The sequence below is a fragment of the Bos javanicus genome, chromosome 13, assembly GCF_032452875.1.
Source record: "Bos javanicus breed banteng chromosome 13, ARS-OSU_banteng_1.0, whole genome shotgun sequence".
Classification (NCBI taxonomy): domain Eukaryota; kingdom Metazoa; phylum Chordata; class Mammalia; order Artiodactyla; family Bovidae; genus Bos; species Bos javanicus.
In genome coordinates this window covers 46,304,896-46,324,569 of record NC_083880.1, presented here as the reverse complement: position 1 = coordinate 46,324,569, position 19,674 = coordinate 46,304,896, and the positions used below count along the sequence as shown (strand labels likewise).

Sequence of the window (19,674 nt, the reverse complement as noted above, 5' to 3'; positions counted from 1 at the left end):
TCTGCAGAGTGAAAATTCTGTACCTATTCTGGAACTGAAGAATCCTATGTAAATCATCTGTTGCTTGAATCTGTGAAAAATAAGGTTTTTTGGGGGGAAAGTGTGCATTTTAAGTGTTGTGTAGAAGAAGGTGTTTTTACTGTGTTGATGTAATTGTTCATAAATGTTCAGTGTCTTCATTGCAGTATGAGATTCATTAAAAACCCATGTTCTGTAACTGTTGTTGTGAAAGTGTTGTTATTAGGAGTTTTAAAAAAATTATTTGGCTTTTTTTCATGTTTTTGCTTTGGGTAAAGCATTGTTAATGGCTACTGAACATCACAATCATGTAGAAAGTGAACAAGTTAATTATAGTATTGCCCATTTGAAAAACTTTACTTTTAGACTTCAAAGCTCAATTGTGTTTTATTTTCTGTTATACTATAATTAAATAAACCACGTTACACTTCTCCATTCCTGCATCGCCACCCCAAAATTTCTGAAGGGAGTTAATAACTTGACGAACTACAGTCCTTTGTCAAAATTCCTCAGTTTAATAAGACACTTGTCCTGTCCTTACTATAGTTAAGCTTGTTTGAAAGTTGAAAACAATTGCAGTTACAGAAAGTGACCTGTTACAGAGAGAGGGCCCGTTTTCTGTGTTGAATTCATGCTGGGACTGGCCGTAGCCCTGCTCACTGTCCTGTTCTCAGCCACGTGGATGGAGCTGCATCTGCCATGGGAGCCGTGGCAGGTGGCTCCTGGGAACCCGGCAGGTGGCAGGGCCTTCCCCGGGGTGTCCTCCAGCCCCGCCCCAGACCAGGAGGACTTGCCACCCCAGTCCTGTGGGCCGCAGACACACATTCAATCCCCAGAGCGCAGAGCTTCTCCACAATTTCTCCCTTATCCTACTCTTCGAAAATGTGAGTATTACCTAGATTTCATAGTTATACCTTCAGTTGCATTTAAAGTTCGTGTTAGTACAAAGAATTGAGAAGGCAAGGCTTGTATTGCTTTGATTTCATCAAAATGCCACCAAGACGTGTCTCCCTCACTGTGCACAGGTTTTCTGTTTTCACTGAATAAATTGGGAGTCAAGGAAATCATTCCCTACGTTGAGAGTTCCTCTGCTTTACATCAGCACATGTTGTGCAGTCCCTCTTGTATGAAGAGACTGAAAATGAAGTCACAAAAGTGCCCTGAGTTTAAAACCAGATTTCTAAGAACATTAAGCAGCTTAGGGCCAACATGCAGGTAGACTGAGCACCCTTTGGTGCCTTGCGGACTGTGTGCTTTTTGGGCCGGACAGGGTCTCCAGGGAGAGGACCTTCAAATCAGAGCCTCCCGTCAAGGCTGAAGAGAGTGTCATGAAGTGAGAGGGACAAGAGCAAGGTTTCGGCCACTTGAGAAGCGTGACCGGGTGTGGAGGGCGTCCATGACGGAGGCGGCTTGGTCAGGCTTGAGAAGGGTGGCTTACTCCACATGCGCTAGGCACCTCCGGACGAGTGCATGGGAGTCTGGTTCCATGGGATTCGTGGTGAGTGTCGAGCTGAGGGCAGCAGGCGGGGAGGGCAGGGCTTATCCCATGATGAGGGCAGTTCGCAGGTCCCGTCAGGCTAGCACACAGATGTCCGTGGTACCCAAAGGGTGCTACCGTGTGTGAGAAGGACCCCCTTCTCCCCCCTCCCAATGATAGGGAAATGCTGGGAAATTTTAGCTATGATTTGGAGACTGTAGTTGTTACCTGGGCCAAGTTCATCTACCCCGTGCTGCCGGGCCCCTTGTCACCACCGGCCCACAACCCCATCCTCCCACCTGCATGCTGCGTGAGCTGTTGCATGCTCCACCAGCCCAGACATGGCTATTATAGTGCTGCCTGGGAAATCTTGGAACTGGAACTGAGAAAGTCCATTTCTCTCCAGTAGTTCAGCTATGTGAAAATATGCCAGATGCTTCTAAGTGAAGAGAAAATAACTACGATTCTGTGCTCAGCAAGACCTCCTTCAGGAATGAGTGTGAAGTGATGGTCTGTGGATAAACAGAAGCAGTTTTTACCAGCACCCCTCCCCTAAGGGACCTTTCAGTTCAGTTCAGTCGCTCAGTTGTGTCCAACTCTTTGTGACCCCTTGAACCACAGCACACCAGGCCTCCCTGTCCATCACCAACTCCCGGAGTCCACCCAAACCCATGTCCATTGTGTCGGTGATGCCATCCAACCATCTCATCCTCTGTCGTCCCCTTCTCCTCCTGCCCTCAATCTTTCCCAGCATCAGGGTCTTTTCAAATGAGTCAGCTCTCCACATCAGGTGGCCAAAGTATTGGAGTTTCAGCTTCAACATCAGTCCCTCCAGTGAACACCCAGGACTGAAAATGTAAAGGGACCTTTACAAGGATGTTCTGTAAGAAGAAAAAGTCACAAAGGCGTGGTTTCAAATGGACCAGTACACTGGCACACATCTGCACCAAGTTACGTCTGATTGGAGATTGGGTTTTAAATATCTGTTTTTGTTCTACTGGGGTTTGAAAGAATAAGGCCTTAAGTTATTAAATATTTATAGAGAAATTTCAACGCTAACCACAAAGAAAAACACCTTGGAAAGAAAAAAGAAATGATTAGACATGGTTACTGTGAGGGACTGGGAAATATGGTAAATGAGAGTAGGGTAGAAGTGAGTTTTTATTGTATTTCTTTTTATAGTTTTTGGAATTTCAGAACCTTTGAAATATGTCACGTTATCTGAGAAGTTTTTGCTTTTTTGAATATGTGACAAAAAGAGGGTTAAAATCAACCATATTTTAAATATTTTAAAACTTTAACATAGATATTAGAAAAGACATAAAATGACAGACCATCAGGTTTATTAATAGGAAGAGTCCATATTATAAAAGTGTCAGTTCTCCCAATATTGGCAAGTAGATACAGTGCAGTTCCAATCCAAATCACCCAGGTTTTTTTTGAGGCATTGGACAGTGTGGTTCCTAAGTTTTATTAGAAAGAGCAAAGGCCAGGGTTAACAAGATGCCCAAGAAGAGAAAAGAGGAGGCAAGAAAAGAGAAGAAAAAATTTGCCTCAAGTCTGGCAGGGCTGTAGTATGCAGAGTGAGGGGTTTGCACAGAGTGGGAAATTGACCAGTATAACAAAGATATCAAAGTCAATTCATGCATAAATGAAAACCTGAACCATTTCAGCTCATATAGTCATAGATCAGTGGGGGGAAATGAATGGTTCTAGTACTACTGGTTATTCATGTGGAGGAAGATAGTAAAACTGGATCCCTGTCTCACACACCAAGGGTTTCCCTGGTGGCTCAGACTCCTGCAATGCAAGAGATGCAGGTTTGATCTCTGGGGTTGGGAGTGGATACCCACTCAGGTGTTCTTGCCTGGAGGATCCCATGGACAGAGGAGCCTGGGGGGCTATAGTTCATGGGGGTCACAAAGAGTCAGATATGACTAACTAACACACCCACATCTCACAACAGAAGGAGAATCAATTCCAGCATTATATGTGAAAGACAGAACATTAAAAGAAAAACTGAAAAATTCTTAAAGAGATGATAATACCAGACCATTTTACCTGTCTCCTGCGAAACCTGTATGCAGGTCAAGAAGCAACAGTTAGAACTGCACATGGAGCAACAGACTGGTTCAAAATTGGGAAAGGAGTATGACAAGGCTGTATATTTTCACTCTGCTTATTTAACTTCTATGCAGAGTACATGTGAAATGCCAGGCTGGATGAAACACAAGCTGGAATCAAGATTGCTGGGAGAAATAACAACCTCAGATATGCAGATGACACCACCCTAATGGTAGAAAGTGAAGAACTAAAGAGCCTCTTGATGAGGGTAAAAGAGGAGAGTGAAAAAGCTGGCTTAGAACTCAGTGTTCAAAAAGCTAAGATCTTGGCATCCAGTCTCATCACTTCATGGCAAATAGAAGGGGAAAAGTAGAAGTAATGACAAATTTTATTTTCTTGGGCTCCAGAATCACTGCAGATGGTGACTGCAGCCATGAAATTAAAAGATGCTTGTTCCTTGGAAGGAAAACTGACAAACCTAGACAGAGTATTAAAAAGCAGAGATATCACCTTGCTGACAAAGGTCTAAATACTCAAAGCTATGGTTTTTCCAGTAGTCATGTATGGATGTGAGAGTTGGACCATAAAGAAGTCTGAGTGCCAAAGAATTGATGCTTTTGAACTGTGGTGCTGGAGAAGACTCTTGAGAGTCCCTTGGCCTGCAAGGAGATGAAACCAGTCAATCCTAAAGGAAATCAACCCTGAATATTCATTGGAAGGACTGATGCTGAAGCTCCAATACTTGGGCCACCTGATGCAAAGAGTCAACTCATTTGAATGATGCTGGGAAAGATTGGAGGCAAAAGGAGAAGGGGCAGCAGAGAATGAAATGGTTAGATAGCGTCACTAACTCAATGGACATGAATTTGAGCAAACTCCAGGAGATAGTGAAGGACAGGGGAGCCTGGCGAGCTCTAGTCCCTGGGCTTGCAAAGAGCACATGTTCAAGGTCATAGCACCAAACATGGAACAACCGGCACACACCACCAGGGACTGGAAAGCAAATCTTGGTACATCTACACAGCAAAATGTGACATAACAGAAACTGGATGACTCACATGCAGCTGTGTGCAACTGTTGGACCGTGTGAAACCTCGTGAGGCATAAGCCATCCAGCCTTGTATGTGATCATAGCCTCGTATTTTGTGGGATGAAACCCAACATTCCGAATGGTCCTCTGTAGGCCAGAAATAGGGCTGGGGTGAAGGAAATGGTGAGATCAGGAGGAGCTGAGACTGGCACCGTGCCATTCCTCATCTGGATCCTGGGCACACAGGTGCTGGTCCTGATCTTGACAGTGGGCGCATGGGTGCCGATCCTGATCTGGACAGTGGGCACACGGGCACCGGCCCTGACCTGGATGGTGGGCACACGGGTGCTGGCCCTGACCTGGATGGTGGGCACATGGACGCCGGCCCTGATCTGGAGGGTGGGCACATGGGGGCAGGTCCTGATCTGGACGCTGGGCACACGGGTGCGTGTTCCAGTTCTCACACTGTATAACCTGAGTGCTCCTACAGATGTTCCTTTAATGTGTCTAACATAATACAACCAAGATAATAGAAACAGTTCTAAAGAGAAAGTGTTGGATCAAGTGAATGCTGGTAAGATGAGGGAATTTGTAGTAATATTTTTCCCCACATCAGTTTCATGCTTATTGCAAACCCTGTTTTTTCACTTCAGATACTAGTTCTTCCACTTACAAACGTGTAAATTGTCTGAATTGTCTTATTTTCCGTCATTGTATGTTCCATGGGAGGAAACGCAAAGCCAATTTTGTTCCAAGATCATGTTCTTGAGAAAAGCAGTCACTGAGCACACGCCCCGTTGCCATCCTCGCCATCCTTTGTGCAGTCGTCTCTGGACCCCAGCCCTGCTTCAGTTCGCCGTGGATCCCAACCGCTCCTGCACCGCAGGTGGGTCCTGCACATGTGCCGGCTCTTGCAAATGCAGAGATTGCAAGGCACCTCCTGCAGGAAGAGCTGCTGCGCCTGTGGCCACATGGGCCGTGCCATGTGTGCCAGGGCTGCAGCTGCAGAAGGGCCTCAGACACGTGCACCCGCTGCGCCTGAAGGCAGGGAGGGCCTGCTCTCCAGTGTAAACAGAACAACATGTACAAACGTGCAGGTTTTAAAAAATGCAACCTGACATGTTTGTTACATCCCTTTCTTTCTTTCTTTTTTGTCCTATAAAATACAAGAATGATAATAACAGTGGTTGGCTTTAAAAAAAAATAGTCATGAAGGCAGTTGTCAAAAGGCAGAAGTTTATACTGGCAAAATTGGGTTGTTGGTCAGATATATTTTATAAATCCTGGCTTTAAAGTGGGAAATGTAATACGGATTTCATTTACCAGGTGTGATCATAAAACAATAAAAGTAGTTTTCTTATGTTCCTCATAAGTGGGGACTGAAGGCAATTTCAAATCCAGGAGACAGTCCAAAAATTGTGTTGAGCGGGGGCCACGTGTCAGAATAAGACTTTTTATTCTCACAGTCTTGTTTTGGGGAAAGCAGCATTTATTTGGCTAAGTGGGTAAGTTCTCATATATTTGCTAAAATAAAATCATTTTCTACAATGCATATGTATTACTAATGTCTTCTACCTCTGAATTGATTCTCAACAAATAATATAAAAATGTCCTGCTGGTGAACTTTTTCTGCTTTTTCAGTGATACAATTATTTGTGTATGTTCTGTAACTAGTTCTCTCTATTGTAAATAGGAACCTGATTTTCCTTTTTTTAGACACAGTTTTATTGGGGTCTAATTGAACGTGTGAAATACACTGATCATATATGAAGTGTAAAATAGGTATGGATGGGGCAGAGATGCTGGAGGTTACGGAGCCAGGGTTTCAAAACTACTTTGGTTAACACGCTAAGGGCTTTAGTGGGAATGGTGGACAGTGTGCGAGAGCTGATGGGAGTGATGTGAAAACCATAAGAAAGACCAAAACCCTGGGGCAGACATGAAGAACGCCTCTGAGGACCGTTCAGTAGACTGGACTGAGTGTCTAAACATGGGTCAATAGAATCGTCCCAAACAGGAATCCAAGGAGGAAAAAACAAAAAAGTCAGAATAGAACATCCAGGGACAGTTACAGAAAGGTGTGATGTCCACATTTGGGAACTGGAGGAGAGGACAGAGCAAGGAGATTTGAAATAATAATAGCTGAGAATTTCCTAAAAGTAATGACATAAAGCAGACCACAAATCAGAGATGCTGGGGGGTGCCTTCAAGTGCAGAAAGGCCAGAAAATCAACACTTGGGCACGTCACATTCAAACTGCAGAACAGCGAAAACAAAATCTAGAACGTACCGCGAATATACCACAGCTACAGGACAGAGGGATGAGAGGAGCATGGGACATTTCATCAGAAACCACGCCGGCGAGAGGAGAGTCAGATAGTACGTGTGCACGTGTGTACAGGGCAGTCATCGTGCTCATGGATTCTGTGGTTGAGTTCAGAAAGGGTGTGTCAGAGGTGACTGTTTTCTCCTCCACGATGTCTGAGAGGATCGCACGCTGGGAGCAGTGCAGTCACAGCTCTGGAGTCATCTGCAGGTGTCTTCATGTGCATCTGGCCCCTGAGCTGGCTTGATATGGAAGGCTGGCTCAGCTCAGAAGCTGCCTCTCGTGTGGACTAGGTTCATGGCATGAAGGCCTCAGGGAAATCTTCCTCGGCAGGGGCCCAGATGTCAACAGTGAGCGTCCTGTCTGTGGGGCAGAAGTGGGGGCCCGTGGCACCCTGTCTGCCCGGGCACTGCCTTGGGTGCTTGTGTATTAGCTGCTCACGGAGCCTCACGGCCACAGTTTACGGGTAGGTGGTCTCTTCCCAGTGTCTCAGCGTGGACCAGAGAGGGAAGGGGGGTTCTGGCTGAGACAGTCCAGCTCTGGGGTTGGTGCTGATGCTACTGACAAGCTGACCCTGGCATCAGGTCTCTGCCCATCTGGCCCCTGGGGCTCCCAGGCTGTGGCCGTGCTTCCAGCTGCCTTGTCCCCACACCTGCCCACTGGGCACCTGCTCTGACCACGTCCACATGTGTCACCCCCAGGGGACAGGATGGTGGGTGTCTTCTCTGAGCTGTGGGGTGTCCAGGGGCAGAGGAGCCCCCTTCCGGGAGAGGGGTCCAGCAACAGGCAAGAAGGGCAGTGAATGTGTTTGGTCTAGTCCCTCTGCAGTGACCTTGACTTATCTCTGAATCTCTGCACACTTCCCAGTGGCTACCTCTTGAGATAGTCCCTACGAGCATTTATAAATTAGGGCTTCTGATGTCTCTCCTCGAGGCAGGGCAGCTTGCATTTCCCTTTTCTCACCTCTGGACTCTTCCTGCGGATGACCCTGCCCAGGGTGGTCTTGTCCTGTCTTCACGCCCCCACCAGGTGCCCTTGCCTCCCTATGATTATTCCAGCACCCCCACCCCTGGCACCAGACTTGCCTGGTCACTTGGTTTGTGGCCTCCTTGTTTCATTGGAAAGCAGTGCTGTCCACTGCTAATTATGTCTTGCCTGTGTTGTGAACACCATTTAATTTCTTTTTAAATTGCTTTGTGTTCATTGCCACCAACTAGTCTATGAGCTCTTTGGGACTAGAGAGCACATGTGTTTTATTATCTCTAAGGATAGAGGACGATGGGTTGTTCATAGCAAGTCTCAATAAATACTATTTATTGAAGAACCTGGAGAGTGATCACTTTGACTCTTCCTGTTAGTGAACGGTTGGAGTCCTGTGATGGCAAGGAGGGCGGAAAACCTCCAGACTCGAGTAGTAACTCATCATTATGACTATTTATTACCAAAAACAAACACATTCCCCTTAACATACTTAATGAATCCTTGTCACAACCCTTTGCTGCAGGTATGATTCTGTTGTTAAAAGATGAGGGATTGGGGTTCAAAGGCAGGAGCCGCCTTGCTCAGAGCTGTGGGTGAGTGCGGTCTTCCCTGATGCCAAAGTGAAAGTTGCCCAGTTATGTCCGACTCTGCGACCCCATGGACCATACTATCGTGGGTAGCCTTTCCCTCCTCCAGAGGATCTTCCCAACCCAGGGATCGAACCCAGGACTCCCACATTGCAGGCGGATTCTTTCCTAGCTGAGCCACAGGGGAAGCCCAAGAATACTGGAGTGGGTAGCCTATCCCTTCTCCAGCGCACCTTCCCGACCCAGGGATCAAACTGGATTCCCCTGCATTGCAGGCAGATTTTTCACCAGCTGAGCCACCAGGGAAGCCCCAAGTCACCGTGCAAACAGCCTCCACCCACTGAGGAAACCAACCAACCAGGTGCTGGATAAGCTGAGGTCAGTGCAAAGAGATTCATGGGTCCTCAGGGCACCCCAGTTCGGGTGGCAGCTGAGTCCCTGCTGGACAGGGTGGGTGGTCCACAGAGCACCCCTAGTCCCCGTGAGCTCTCGGTGTGGAGAACAGGTTTTTCTTGAAAACTTGAAGCAGCCCTCGCTGAGGGGCCTCAGTTCTGGGGTTTAGTGGAGAAGCTCAGCAGCCTCACTCGTTCCTTGCACCGGGCACCTGAGGTGCGGCCTCGCAGAGCAGAGCGGGCTCTCAGGTGGGATGTCCGCAGGAGGGAGGCAGAGACTGGCCATCACAGTCACAGCCACAGGCAAGGTGGGCGAGGCCGCTGCCTTCGGGGCTGAGCTGCAGTTCTGCATTCCCAGCCAGGCCTCTCCTCCTTTCTGGCCGCAGGCCTCCACAAGAGCTGCTTCCCTGAGCGCACGAAGGCTGCCTGCCTGGACGGGCCCCTTGGCCCAGCCAGGCAGCGAGTGTCACCTGTCCCGGGCTCGCTCGTCCGTGTGCCTCAGCCCGGGGAGGGGACGATGGATTTTTTTAGTCCCCCCTCTTCCCCCAACGTGGGCTCCCCAGGCTGGGGGTGAGAGTCAGAAGTCACTCTGGACACTGACCCCTCGCGGAACAGAGCTCAGGGCGGAGAGCCCCCCCCACTGGCCTCTTGCAGATGCTCCAGGTGCGGTCCTGGCCGAGGTTGTCACCACCTGTGACACTGCCCTGCCGGGTCAGGATGGAGAAGAAATCCCACATGCAGGGAGGAAGGTTCCCTTCTCCCGTGATTAGACGTGGCCTGACTCACCCACAGGGAACTGCAAGTGTGGTGGACACTTATCCTTCTGGCTACTGGCTTTCTGAACCCGCTTCTCTATGCAGGGACCCCAACCGTGGCAGAAGCAGAGCCTGAGGCCTGGAGGCTGGGTCTGGGGGGAGAGTGGCCAAGGGGGGCTGACGTCCCTGACGGTGTGTCTGGCTCAGTCCCAGCCCAGGGCATTCAAGGCCAGAGGTCAGCTTTGGTCTGCCCCTGCGTCCTCGGCCTCTGGGGGGGCTGTCCTAGCCTCACACAGTCCCCACTCCTTGCAGGTAGGAGCCCATGGGGACCGGAAGCAGCTGCCGCTTGGTGAGAGGGGTTCTCCGAGTGTGCAAAGGAATTGTGGACGCTCCTCCTCCCCTTGTGTCCAGGACCTGTCTCCCTGAGGGTTCACAGTGCTGCTGAGCGACCAGCCCGGGTGCCCTGCTCCCCGTGGGGCGACTTGCCGGTCACGTGGTCACTGTCCTGTCCCTTAAACTTGGGTGATGTCGGGTCTGAGGAGCCCCCACATGGAGTCTGGGTGGCCCCGTGTCCAGACCACAGGCTAACTCTCACCGGGCCACTTTCCCGGGAGGAAGGACCCTGAGCTGACCTGCTGGCTGCCAGGTGCTGTTCGTCTCCTGTGGGCAGGTGTGGTCCCCCCCCAACTCCAGCTCCAGCTGGAGTCACCCTGGGGGGAGGGCGACTCTCGGTGGACTTCGTCTGTGAGGCCTGGGGGACAGCCTGAGTCATCTGCCTGTGCGGACACTCTTGTGGCCCCACCTGTGACAGCTGGGTGGTCACACGCTGCCTGCACTCAGCCCATTCACCTCACCTGGAGTGTCGGTCCCAGGAGTCCCTGTCCCCAGAGTCCCCGTCCCCAGAGTCCCCGTCCCCCGAGTCCCTGTCCCCCCGGAGTCCCTGTCCCCCGAGTCCCCGTCCCTGGAGTCCTCGTCCCCGGAGTCCCTGTCCTCCCGGAGTCCCTGCCCCTGGAATCCGTGTCCCCAGAGTTCCTGTCCCGAGTCCCTGTGTCTGGAGTCCCTGTCCCCGGAGTCCCTGTCCCCAGAGTTCCTGTCCTCTGAGTCCCTGTCCCCGGAGTCCCTGTCCCCTGAGTCCCTGTCCCCGGAGTCCCTGTCCCCCGAGTCCCTGTCCCCCAAGTCCCTGTCCCCCCAGAGTCCCTGTCCCCCAAGTCCCTGTCCAGCAGAGTGCCTATCCCTGGCCTCTGGCCACCAGGGGGCATCTGTTGTCCTTTTCACCTTGGGCTCGTTTCCCTCCAGACTGGGGGGCTCAGACCCCTCTGCCTGAGGCCTGATCTCAGATGCACTCCTGTAAGAAGATGAAAGTTCGGAAGCTGACACTGCTGTTTCTTCGTGGGGGCAGAATTGTGGACTCTGAGCCCCTAGAACTCTGCTTGATGAGAAAGGCCCAACACCCAAGGAAAGCACAATTGTGCTTAATGTTTTTATTCACTTAACAGAAACATTCACTTATCAGATTTCACTGAAGTGCAATTTACAGAACTCAGAGGCAAATTAACATATGTAAATTCATATTTTAAGGTTTCGGATTTTTTTTTTTACAAATATTACAAATGTACATCGATCGTTAACAATATTGCCATTCAGTCATGCTTTTCATGTACATACTTTCATTTAAGAATTACTATTTATTAAGTTCATTTTGCTTAAAAAATGCTGAAAATTAACTGGGCACTGCTGGGAAAGTGTTTTTCCTTTTTTACTGATGTGTGTACTGCGGAGTGGTAGAAACCTAGTGCCTGTGTGACACGAGGCCCTTGAGTTCAGGTCGTTTGTCTTTGGAGGGTATTTCTCCCCCGGCTTCCTTTCTCGCAGGAGTTGGGAACCAGGTGTTTCTTTCTCCAGGGCCGGTGCTGCCCGCACATCCCTGCAGCAGTGATACGATCTACATTTCAGAGCTGTGGTGTCAGTGTCCCTTTTGGTGAACAGGCTCCAGGGGTCTGAAGAGCCTGAACACGAAATCACGGGAACACGCCAGGGGCCGCCTAGTCCTGAGCAAAGACCTGAAACAGTCAACGAAGTGGGGCTCAGGGCAGACACGCCCCTGAGACCTGATGCTCAGTGGTACCAGGATGGGGGGTCAGGCAAAGGAAAGTGGGGAGGTCGAGTAGGGAGAAAGCGTGAGGAAAGAAGAGGCAGCTGGAGGCAGCGGCTGCCTCTGCCTCTTGTTTCTGCCTCCCCCCACCCACCACCTGCACTCTTCATTTGATCTGATTCAGTTTGTGGGAGGATCTTAGCAGGAGCTGGAGCATCCCGCATTCTCAGAACCCACCGTGCATCAGCTGGGGGTGAGTCAGGACCGGGCAGGGGTGGGCAGGGGCCCCCAGGGGCCCTCCCGAGTCAGAGCTTCCTCCCCACCGCCCACCCCCTGCAGGGACTCCATGCAGGGCCAGGGAGTATGTGGGACGATGGGGAGGAGCTCAGGCTCACCTGGCCGCTGAGGGGTGGTCCATAAACAGGCTTTCCTGACTTCCCTTTGGTCTCATCAGAAAGTGCTATTTGTTGTATTTTGGGGCCAATTAGACGAATTCATTGGAATGGCTTCTTAAAAAATGGGTATAGAAGTTTCTCTAAATTAAAAATGTCTAAAATTCAAATGTCTTTTTAATTTCTTTAAACAAGATACTATAGACACATCTTGAAATTTTTAATCTAAAAAATAGGATTTCATCAAAATACTCTAACTGTTCTATTCTGGGCATTGATATACCTTGTATTTACTATTTATGGCTCTCCAGACATGATAAACATTATACTGAAAAAAAAGAAAAAATGCATTTAACTTTACCAGTAAGAACAGAATACTTGAAAAAGGAATCATGTGGGAAAATATGAGCTGCGCCTGCTTGAAAAGCTCGTCAACGGTTCTGAGGAACAGTGGACGTTAAGACACCGTAGCCTCCAGCCATGAACAGGCTCAGAGAGGAGCAAAAGGCAACAGCAGTTATAGACCTGCACATCCTTTGCTTGGTAAAAACAAAACACAAATCTCGAATTGAGCAACTCGCTGTCACATGTGCGACCCGCTGCCCCCTCCCAGTTCTGCAGGTGGGTCCCGCCAAGACGCTCTGCACACGGAGCCCCAGGCCTTCCCCCACGGAGCCGTGTGCGCTGGGGAGGGAGGTGGACGCCATGGCGCCGGTGGATGTGACCCAGCAGGGCAAGTGTGAGTGCGGAGGCATAGATGGTGCTCCAGCAGGTTCTGCGGGCGGTGGACGGTGGGCCCTTTCGTTGGCTCTGTCCTGCTTTCAGGGGAACTCAAGTTTTCTTCTCACAGAGACTACAGGAGGGGTCCAGGAGGTGTCTGGCTCTGCTTGACTCATATTCCCCAGGTTTTTTTCCCCGCCTAAGCAGGGCCAGGCTCCTGGGGCTGGAGAGGAGGGAGAGGCACCTCTGGGCTCTGGGATGACCTGAGCTGGGCCCTCCCACCACCCCAGACCCCCTCCTCGAGCTTTCAGTCGTCCCAGCTCCTGCCCCCGCTTGCCCTCCTGTGCCAGGAACCCCGGGGCCCTTCCTCGTTTCCTGCTTACTCATGGCAAAGTGCCAGGCCCTGAGCCCTGGCTTTCTGCTGCCCTTGGACCCTTGTCTTGCTGCAGGCGGGCCCTGCAGACTCCTTGTCCACCTCTCCTGCCTAGAAGCACCCTTCTGACACGACAGACTGGCCCCAGACTGGTGCTTACGGGCACTGGGTGTCAGGTGCCAGCCTCCTCCAGGAGCAGCTGTTTACATAATCAGTTGGGGTACTTTGTGGAAACCCAGTGCCTCAGATGAATGTGAACATGCAGCCCTGACCCAGGCCCTGGGGGAGGCTCAAGATGGGTGAGTGGGCGCCTTCTGAGCCCCTAAGCAGGTACTTTGGGCAGTGCCCTCGCCTCATTTGTGGGTCGCCCCCCAACCCCGCATCATCCCTGGCATTTGCTCCCTGTGCCGGGAGCTCCTTCGTATGAAGTGTGGACGGTGTCCCTGAGGATCAGCTCAGGGTGCTGCGAGCTGGGGTTCTGCTCAGAGCCAGGACCAGGCTGTGCCTCCAGCCTCGAGAGCAGGGCTCCGACTCAGGCTCCAGAGTCAGAGTCACAACCGGCCCAAGGCCTCTGGCTGAGCTTCGTTTGGTGAGATGTCGGAGGATCAGAGACTTACATCAACTGGCCTTGACCCTGGCTGTGTAAGAATTAAGATTTTACTGTCTTTCCTCAGTTCTTATGAAAGATCCCTATGAGTCATCTGTTTGCAAGAACGTTTTCATCTCTCTTGAAACTTTATCTCGGAAAAGTTGTTCACTGCCGTGCCAGTCTTCTCTTGTCAAAGAACTAGAGTGCTGAGTTTGACTTTATATTAAATCCTAGGAGAAGCGTCTCCTTCCAGACTTGTGATGAATACCGGCAGCTCGCTTTGTCTCGCTTTTGCCCCGTTGTTGTGGGATCTGTGAATGCAACGCTGTGCCTGCATTTGTCAGGTTAAGTGAGGAGCCCGGGCTGCTGTGGAGCTTTGCTGTTTCTATTTTGCACCATGAATGCCAGATCTTTTAACTGGAGGAACGAGGGGCTGGTTGACCAGCATGATGGAGCCAGACATGAGTCCTCAGTGGTGAGAGGCGTACGATGGGCTGAGGGTGTCCTGGGTGTCTCCCCACTGCATGGAGCGGGCTCAGGTTCCTGCCCCCTCAATCCTGGGCCCCCCAGGTGCACGGGGCAGGGGACCCAGAAGTGGCAGAACCCTGCCTGCTGCGCTGCTGCAGCTGCTTGAGTGAAGGGTTTGTCGTTCAGGACGGAGATCAGAGAGCCAAGATCGGGGACCAAGATCCGGCAGGTTCCGTGTGCTCTGGGCTTGCTTCTAATAAAGCTCAGGCACAAGGGCAGGACTCAGTCTGGGACGAGACGACCCCAAGTGGCTCAGACCTTGTCTGTGCTGTTGAGTCATCGTCCACCAGGGATGCAGCCATGGGAGCGATGGTGTGGGGCCCTCGTCACTGGATGTCCGCAGGTGGGTTCCTCAGGCCCTTGATCGTGGCCCTGGTGCTTTGGGAACTGACCCTTTGCTCTGTGAGGATGGTTCACTCTCTGGTCCTGTTTTGGGGCTGCTTAATATCATGCACCTCAAGTCCTTTTGAAAGGAAGTGGAATAAAAACTGAAACCGATGAACGCGACAGCTCGTGCTTTCTGGCTTCTTTGGGGAGGAGCCCATGGCTTTTCTCTTCACTCGTGGCTTACCCTGAAGTCCCACACGCTGTGCTTGTGGGAGCCCCTCGGTCAGGAGGTGCGTGGCGGGGTTGGGGCGCTGGGTGGGCCTGGCTGCTCCTCACCAGCTGCACCTCGGCACTTTTCAAGGCAGCACTTGGCACCTCCGGCCCGAATGGAAGCTCCCTTGGACACACGGGGGAGGGAGACAGGGCCATCTGTGCTGGAAGCGGGGTGTGGCGGGCAACCTCGGTCCTGGCCTCCTGGGAGTGGCCGTCAGAGAAGCACCACGCCCCTAACCCAAGGCAAGTTGCTCACCCGAGCTTGGACACGCGTGTTTCTGGAAACCAGAGGAAAGCGAACGCTTGGTGCGGGTCAGCACCGTGGGGGCGCCCGCCGCACGCAGCGTGCCCTGCCAGCCTCACAGCGCTAGCAGGAACTGGTCTTGCTCGGGTGGCTTCCTCACCCACGTGCCTAGGCCGGCCTTCTGGAACGCTCTGCACAGCTGCTGTTTGACGGCCTGGTAGGTGCGTGCCCCCAGCTTGGCCTCACAGTACATGGATGGCGTGTCCCCATGCCGTGGGATCCGTGTGCTCAGCTGTGGAACAGAGCAAGAGGGGCCATGAGCCCGCCGGGAGTGGCCTGGCCAGTGGGGGCCGTGGTGGGGGCTCCAACTGCTCGCTGGCCAGTCCGCAGCCCTGATACTCACTGCCATGTAACTGAGGGCACCTAACCTTAGAGCATCTGTCTCCTTCTGTCTGAACCGGAACCACATTGACTTTGAAGTCCCCGTAGACTTTTCACGGGCTGGGCCGGCCACAGCTGTTCACCACTGAGCCCCTTTCCATCTGTTTCTGGGGCCACAGGGAGAGCCTGCTGCGGGTGGGGGACGTGCTTGGAGGGGCCACGTCCAGGGTCCCTGGAGGACCAGTTGGCATGTTTGCGGTCACCTGGCCCCACCTGTGCCCCCCGCCACCCCCTGCCCTCAGACCCTGAGGGAGCAGCTCTCACCTTGCCATAGAGCCGTGCCCAGCGTGCCGAGAGCCTGTGCTTGCAGAGCCGAGAGGAGCGGCCACAGCTCCGCCTCCCAGTGGTGGCATCGATGACCTCCACGTCTGCTGTGCCCACCACCCAGTTCACACTGAAGTGGGGTGCCTTCCCAGGCTGTCGCGCTTCCGCCTGACTCACTCCTGCCAAGAGAGGCCAGGTGCCGGGTGTGAGCGCTGCCCGCCCAGTGGGGACCGGGGCTGAGGGAGGGGCGGGTGGCCGCTGTCACTGGGCTTGGGCGCACTCAGGGCATTGGAGGCAAGGCTGTCCAGTGAGGACACAGCCCATGTGTCCCCTCTCTGGATGTTTGTCCTGTGGACTGGGGAATGGATGGAGTCACGGGAAGGCCGCCTGAGAACACGTGTTCATGGGGCACCTGCTGCGTGCCAGCTTCCCACGGGGTGGATGCCAGGGTCACGGACACAAGATGGAGTGAAAAGAAGCGAGGCCTGAGGATGCAGGGCCACTGGCATGGCGAGGTGAGCAGAGGGCCCAGTGTGGACTGGAAACTGGCCTGTGTTTGCATTTCAGGACAGCAGAGCATTAAACCGGTTCCTTCTAAGCCCAGGGGCTACTGTAGATTCTAAACCACAGAGGACGGTGGCCTCGAGGAAGGGCGCTGACCCTGGGCTCTCGGCCACGTGCCCTCCATGCCCTTCCACTCTGTGTGCAGCCAACATGGCCAGTCCCCGGGTCCTGCTGAGGTCACACAGGAGTGGGCAGAGGACGCGCTTGGCCTCGTATTCATGGTCCTGACGCTACAGGGTGTTCAGCCCAGCTCCTCCCCACCCCCACCCCCTTGGCCCTCCCGACACCTGGATCCAGCCACGGGGCACCCCTCCTGTCCACATGCTGCTCCTCTGCAGCCTGCTACTCCCGAGTGGATGGCTGGATGGCTGGACAGTGGACGGGACCACTTAGTTCCCAGGGCAGCAGCGCCTGGTGCCGGAAGTCACTGCACTGCAGACCCAGCTCCTGTGGGCACCAACCCCCCAGGAAAGCCACCCCCAGGCTGTTGGTGGCCATCACCTGCCTGGGCTCTGGCCTGGGGACCCCTGGGCACAGCTTTGGGTCAGACTTGCAGGCACCGTTCATGGTGGGGAAGCGTGTGAGGGGACCCCGTCCACCACAGGTCAGCCCAGGGTCACAGCAAGGAAAGCTGGGCCATGGTCCTAGATGGCCCCTGCGACCCCTGTCCCATGACCTCCCTGCAGTTTGCTGAGGCCCCTCTCTGGCCCTGGCATCTGAGGGGGCTCCCTAATTCTGGCAGAGGGTTGCAGGTCTTAGGAACAGAGTCTCGCGTGTAAGAAGCCTGGGTCTCTGAGCACCAGGCAGTCCCAGCCCCGATGCTCTCCTGCCCTCTCTGAGCTCTGGGGTCCGAGATGCTATCCTTGGCCAGGGACCACTGTGGGGGTGGGGGGACCAGGGGTGGGAGGTGCCTCCTCTGGGGAGCTGGCCTGGCCTGTGGGTGCCCTCACAGCTTAGTGCCTTCTGTTTTCACCGCCACCCTGCGGGTACCACCAGTGCCCCTCGGCTCCTAAGTGAACAATTTCAGGGTCCCAGGCGCTCCTAGGCTGACTCTCACCACAGCCCTCCACTGTCTCTGTCTCCTCTTTCTGAGGATCTCGTCCAAGCCCAAGCCCTGGACCGGCTGGCCCCTGTGGGTCTACATGCGTCTGCCTGGCCCCACTGCAGGGGAGGAGCACGGGGAGCACAGAAACGCCCCTCTTCTACCTTCCCGGGGCCACTGGTCAGGACAGGCTCTTCGGGATGGAGGGTCACCCCCACAGACCCCAGAGCTAGGCGGCTGCCAGGGCATAGCCATGTGACTCCTGGTCCTCAGGATCCCGGGCTGTGCCCCCTCCCAGGGTGGGGGTGCTGGGGAGACTCTCAGGAACTCGCTCCTGGATCAGGTCGGGGTGGCCGGCGGCCCTGGGTCCCCTCCGCTGTTGGACACATGTGCTCATTGCCTGTGCTTCTGTGGCCCCGCAGACATGGCCCTGACAGTAACACCGCGCATGCGGGGAGTCCACCCTGGACTGTCACCAGTGCCTTCATCTGCCCGTCTGGTCTTCCAGGTACCGGGCGCTGGGTCTTAAGCAGCTGTAGGCCCGACCTGGAAAGCCTGCCCTGGGGCCCAGGGCTTGATACAGGGGTGTGCGTCTGGGGATGGCCTCCTTACCGCTGAGCAGGGGCCGGTTGTGCCGGTAGGAGGCAGGCAGCTGGCCGATGTCCTGGGTCCGGTGGCTCATGACGCGGGAGAGGTGGCCTGTGTGGCGCAGGCTGCCCACCACGATGCTGTGCAGGTACACGGGCTCGATGAAGTGGCAGAGCAGCGCGCCCTGCAGGCCCAGCACGTTCCACCTGGGGGGAGATGGGGGTCAGGCCCTGGGTGCCCGGCCCAGGGGGACCTGGCAGTGGGTGGGGCCTGCTCCGGTGACCCAATGAGTTCGCTGGGCTCTGGGCTGCTTTGACTTCAGGGGCCCTGAGCAGAGCATGGGGCTCCGAAATGAAAGCTGCTCTGGGTGCGTGTCGGCTTCTGCCAGCAAAGGTGACAGGGCCCTTGTCAGACTTTCCCCTAAATTTGGGTGGAACAAGGTTCCGCGTATGTGTTATTTAAGGCAGGATTCTGCGGTTTCCATTCTAAATAATGTGCTTAAAATCCAGCCCCCACCCGCCGCACAAGCATCACGCAGCTAATTTCTTACATCATTGTTCTTTTCATTAATTAACATTTCTCTACGGTTAGAGCGATTATTGTGGGGCCTCCACGCCGCACATTTCCTTTCATGATTAATAAGGAGTCATTATATTTCCCTTTCCCGAAGCAGTCAATTAACACAGAATTCTTTCCATTAATTACCGAACGCTCAAACCAGCAGGCCTACCTGGAGAGCAGTCTGCTCTGGGAACCTGTGACACCAATTGCCTTAAAAAGTTCTCTTTAAATTTTATTCCAAAAACACAAGCAATTTAGCTGGCGATATTAATTTGCCTCAGAAGCATCGAGGTGAATGAGAAACATCTTTTAATCTCATGCAAGAAAAGGCAGCCATCTGGCTGGCGAGCATGGAGGCGCATCCCCTCCTCCATAAGTGCGGGTCATTAAAGTAATGTGCTCACCCACATAAAACTCAAGTGGAATATAAAAGGTAATATTTACACACAAACAGTTTAGTCCCACAATTTAAACAGTCATTGGTTTTATGAAACGTTTACTTTAGCCTATCAGATTTGCATAACTTCACTTAAAAAAATGATTGTGGTCATTTCTGTGAGTCACATCCTGTCTCCTTGAAAGGAGTGGAGGGCTGTCCTTGGGGTTTGGTGGGTGATTTTCCCAGAGAGGTGGTGTCCGAAAGGTATGAAGGAGAGGACATTGCTGGAGGCATGAGATGCCGCAGAGTGGACATCCCCATGGATAACAAAGCCCTTTCTCAAACGATGAGGTCAGCGTTCCAGAGGCCGTCCATGGACTGGCTTGGAACAAAGCTGTATCTGAATGGTTCTGGCTGTGGGATTGTCTAAAGACAAACAAATTCTGTATCTGGCTTCCTCCTAATCACCTTCGCAGCAGAGATGATCAGCTTTCTCCTGGCCTGGCTGTAGGAGTTTAACTTGTCCAGCCAATGCTGTTGATAAAGCCAAAGTCACCCTGAATACAAACTGGAGAGTTTTCAGTTTTCTGGAGGGAATGGGAGAATGCCTTTCTTCTAGTTCAAACAGTGATATCACCGCAATGTTGACAGAGAAGAAAGTTCTAGA

General features: G+C 52.9%; 1 protein-coding gene and 1 pseudogene across 3 annotated transcripts in view; one reads left to right on the top strand and one right to left on the bottom strand.

Moving 5' to 3' along the window:
• Positions 1-444: 444 nt before the first annotated feature.
• On the top strand, positions 445-8,239 carry LOC133259280 (metallothionein-2A-like; annotated as a pseudogene).
• Positions 8,240-11,096: 2,857 nt separating this feature from the next.
• Positions 11,097-19,674, bottom strand: part of ADARB2 (adenosine deaminase RNA specific B2 (inactive)) — a 237,872-nt gene continuing 229,294 nt past the window's right edge. For 2 of the 3 annotated variants that reach the window (XM_061436530.1, XM_061436531.1), the window contains 2 exons: positions 18,092-18,273; positions 15,369-16,052 (listed from right to left, as the gene is read on the bottom strand). In XM_061436530.1, the coding sequence (XP_061292514.1) occupies positions 15,598-16,052; positions 18,092-18,273 (637 nt within the window). In that variant the 3' untranslated portion in view covers positions 15,369-15,597. Of the gene's footprint in view, positions 16,053-18,091; positions 18,274-19,674 lie in introns of all 3 variants that reach the window. The other variant, XM_061436532.1, reaches the window with a different exon arrangement.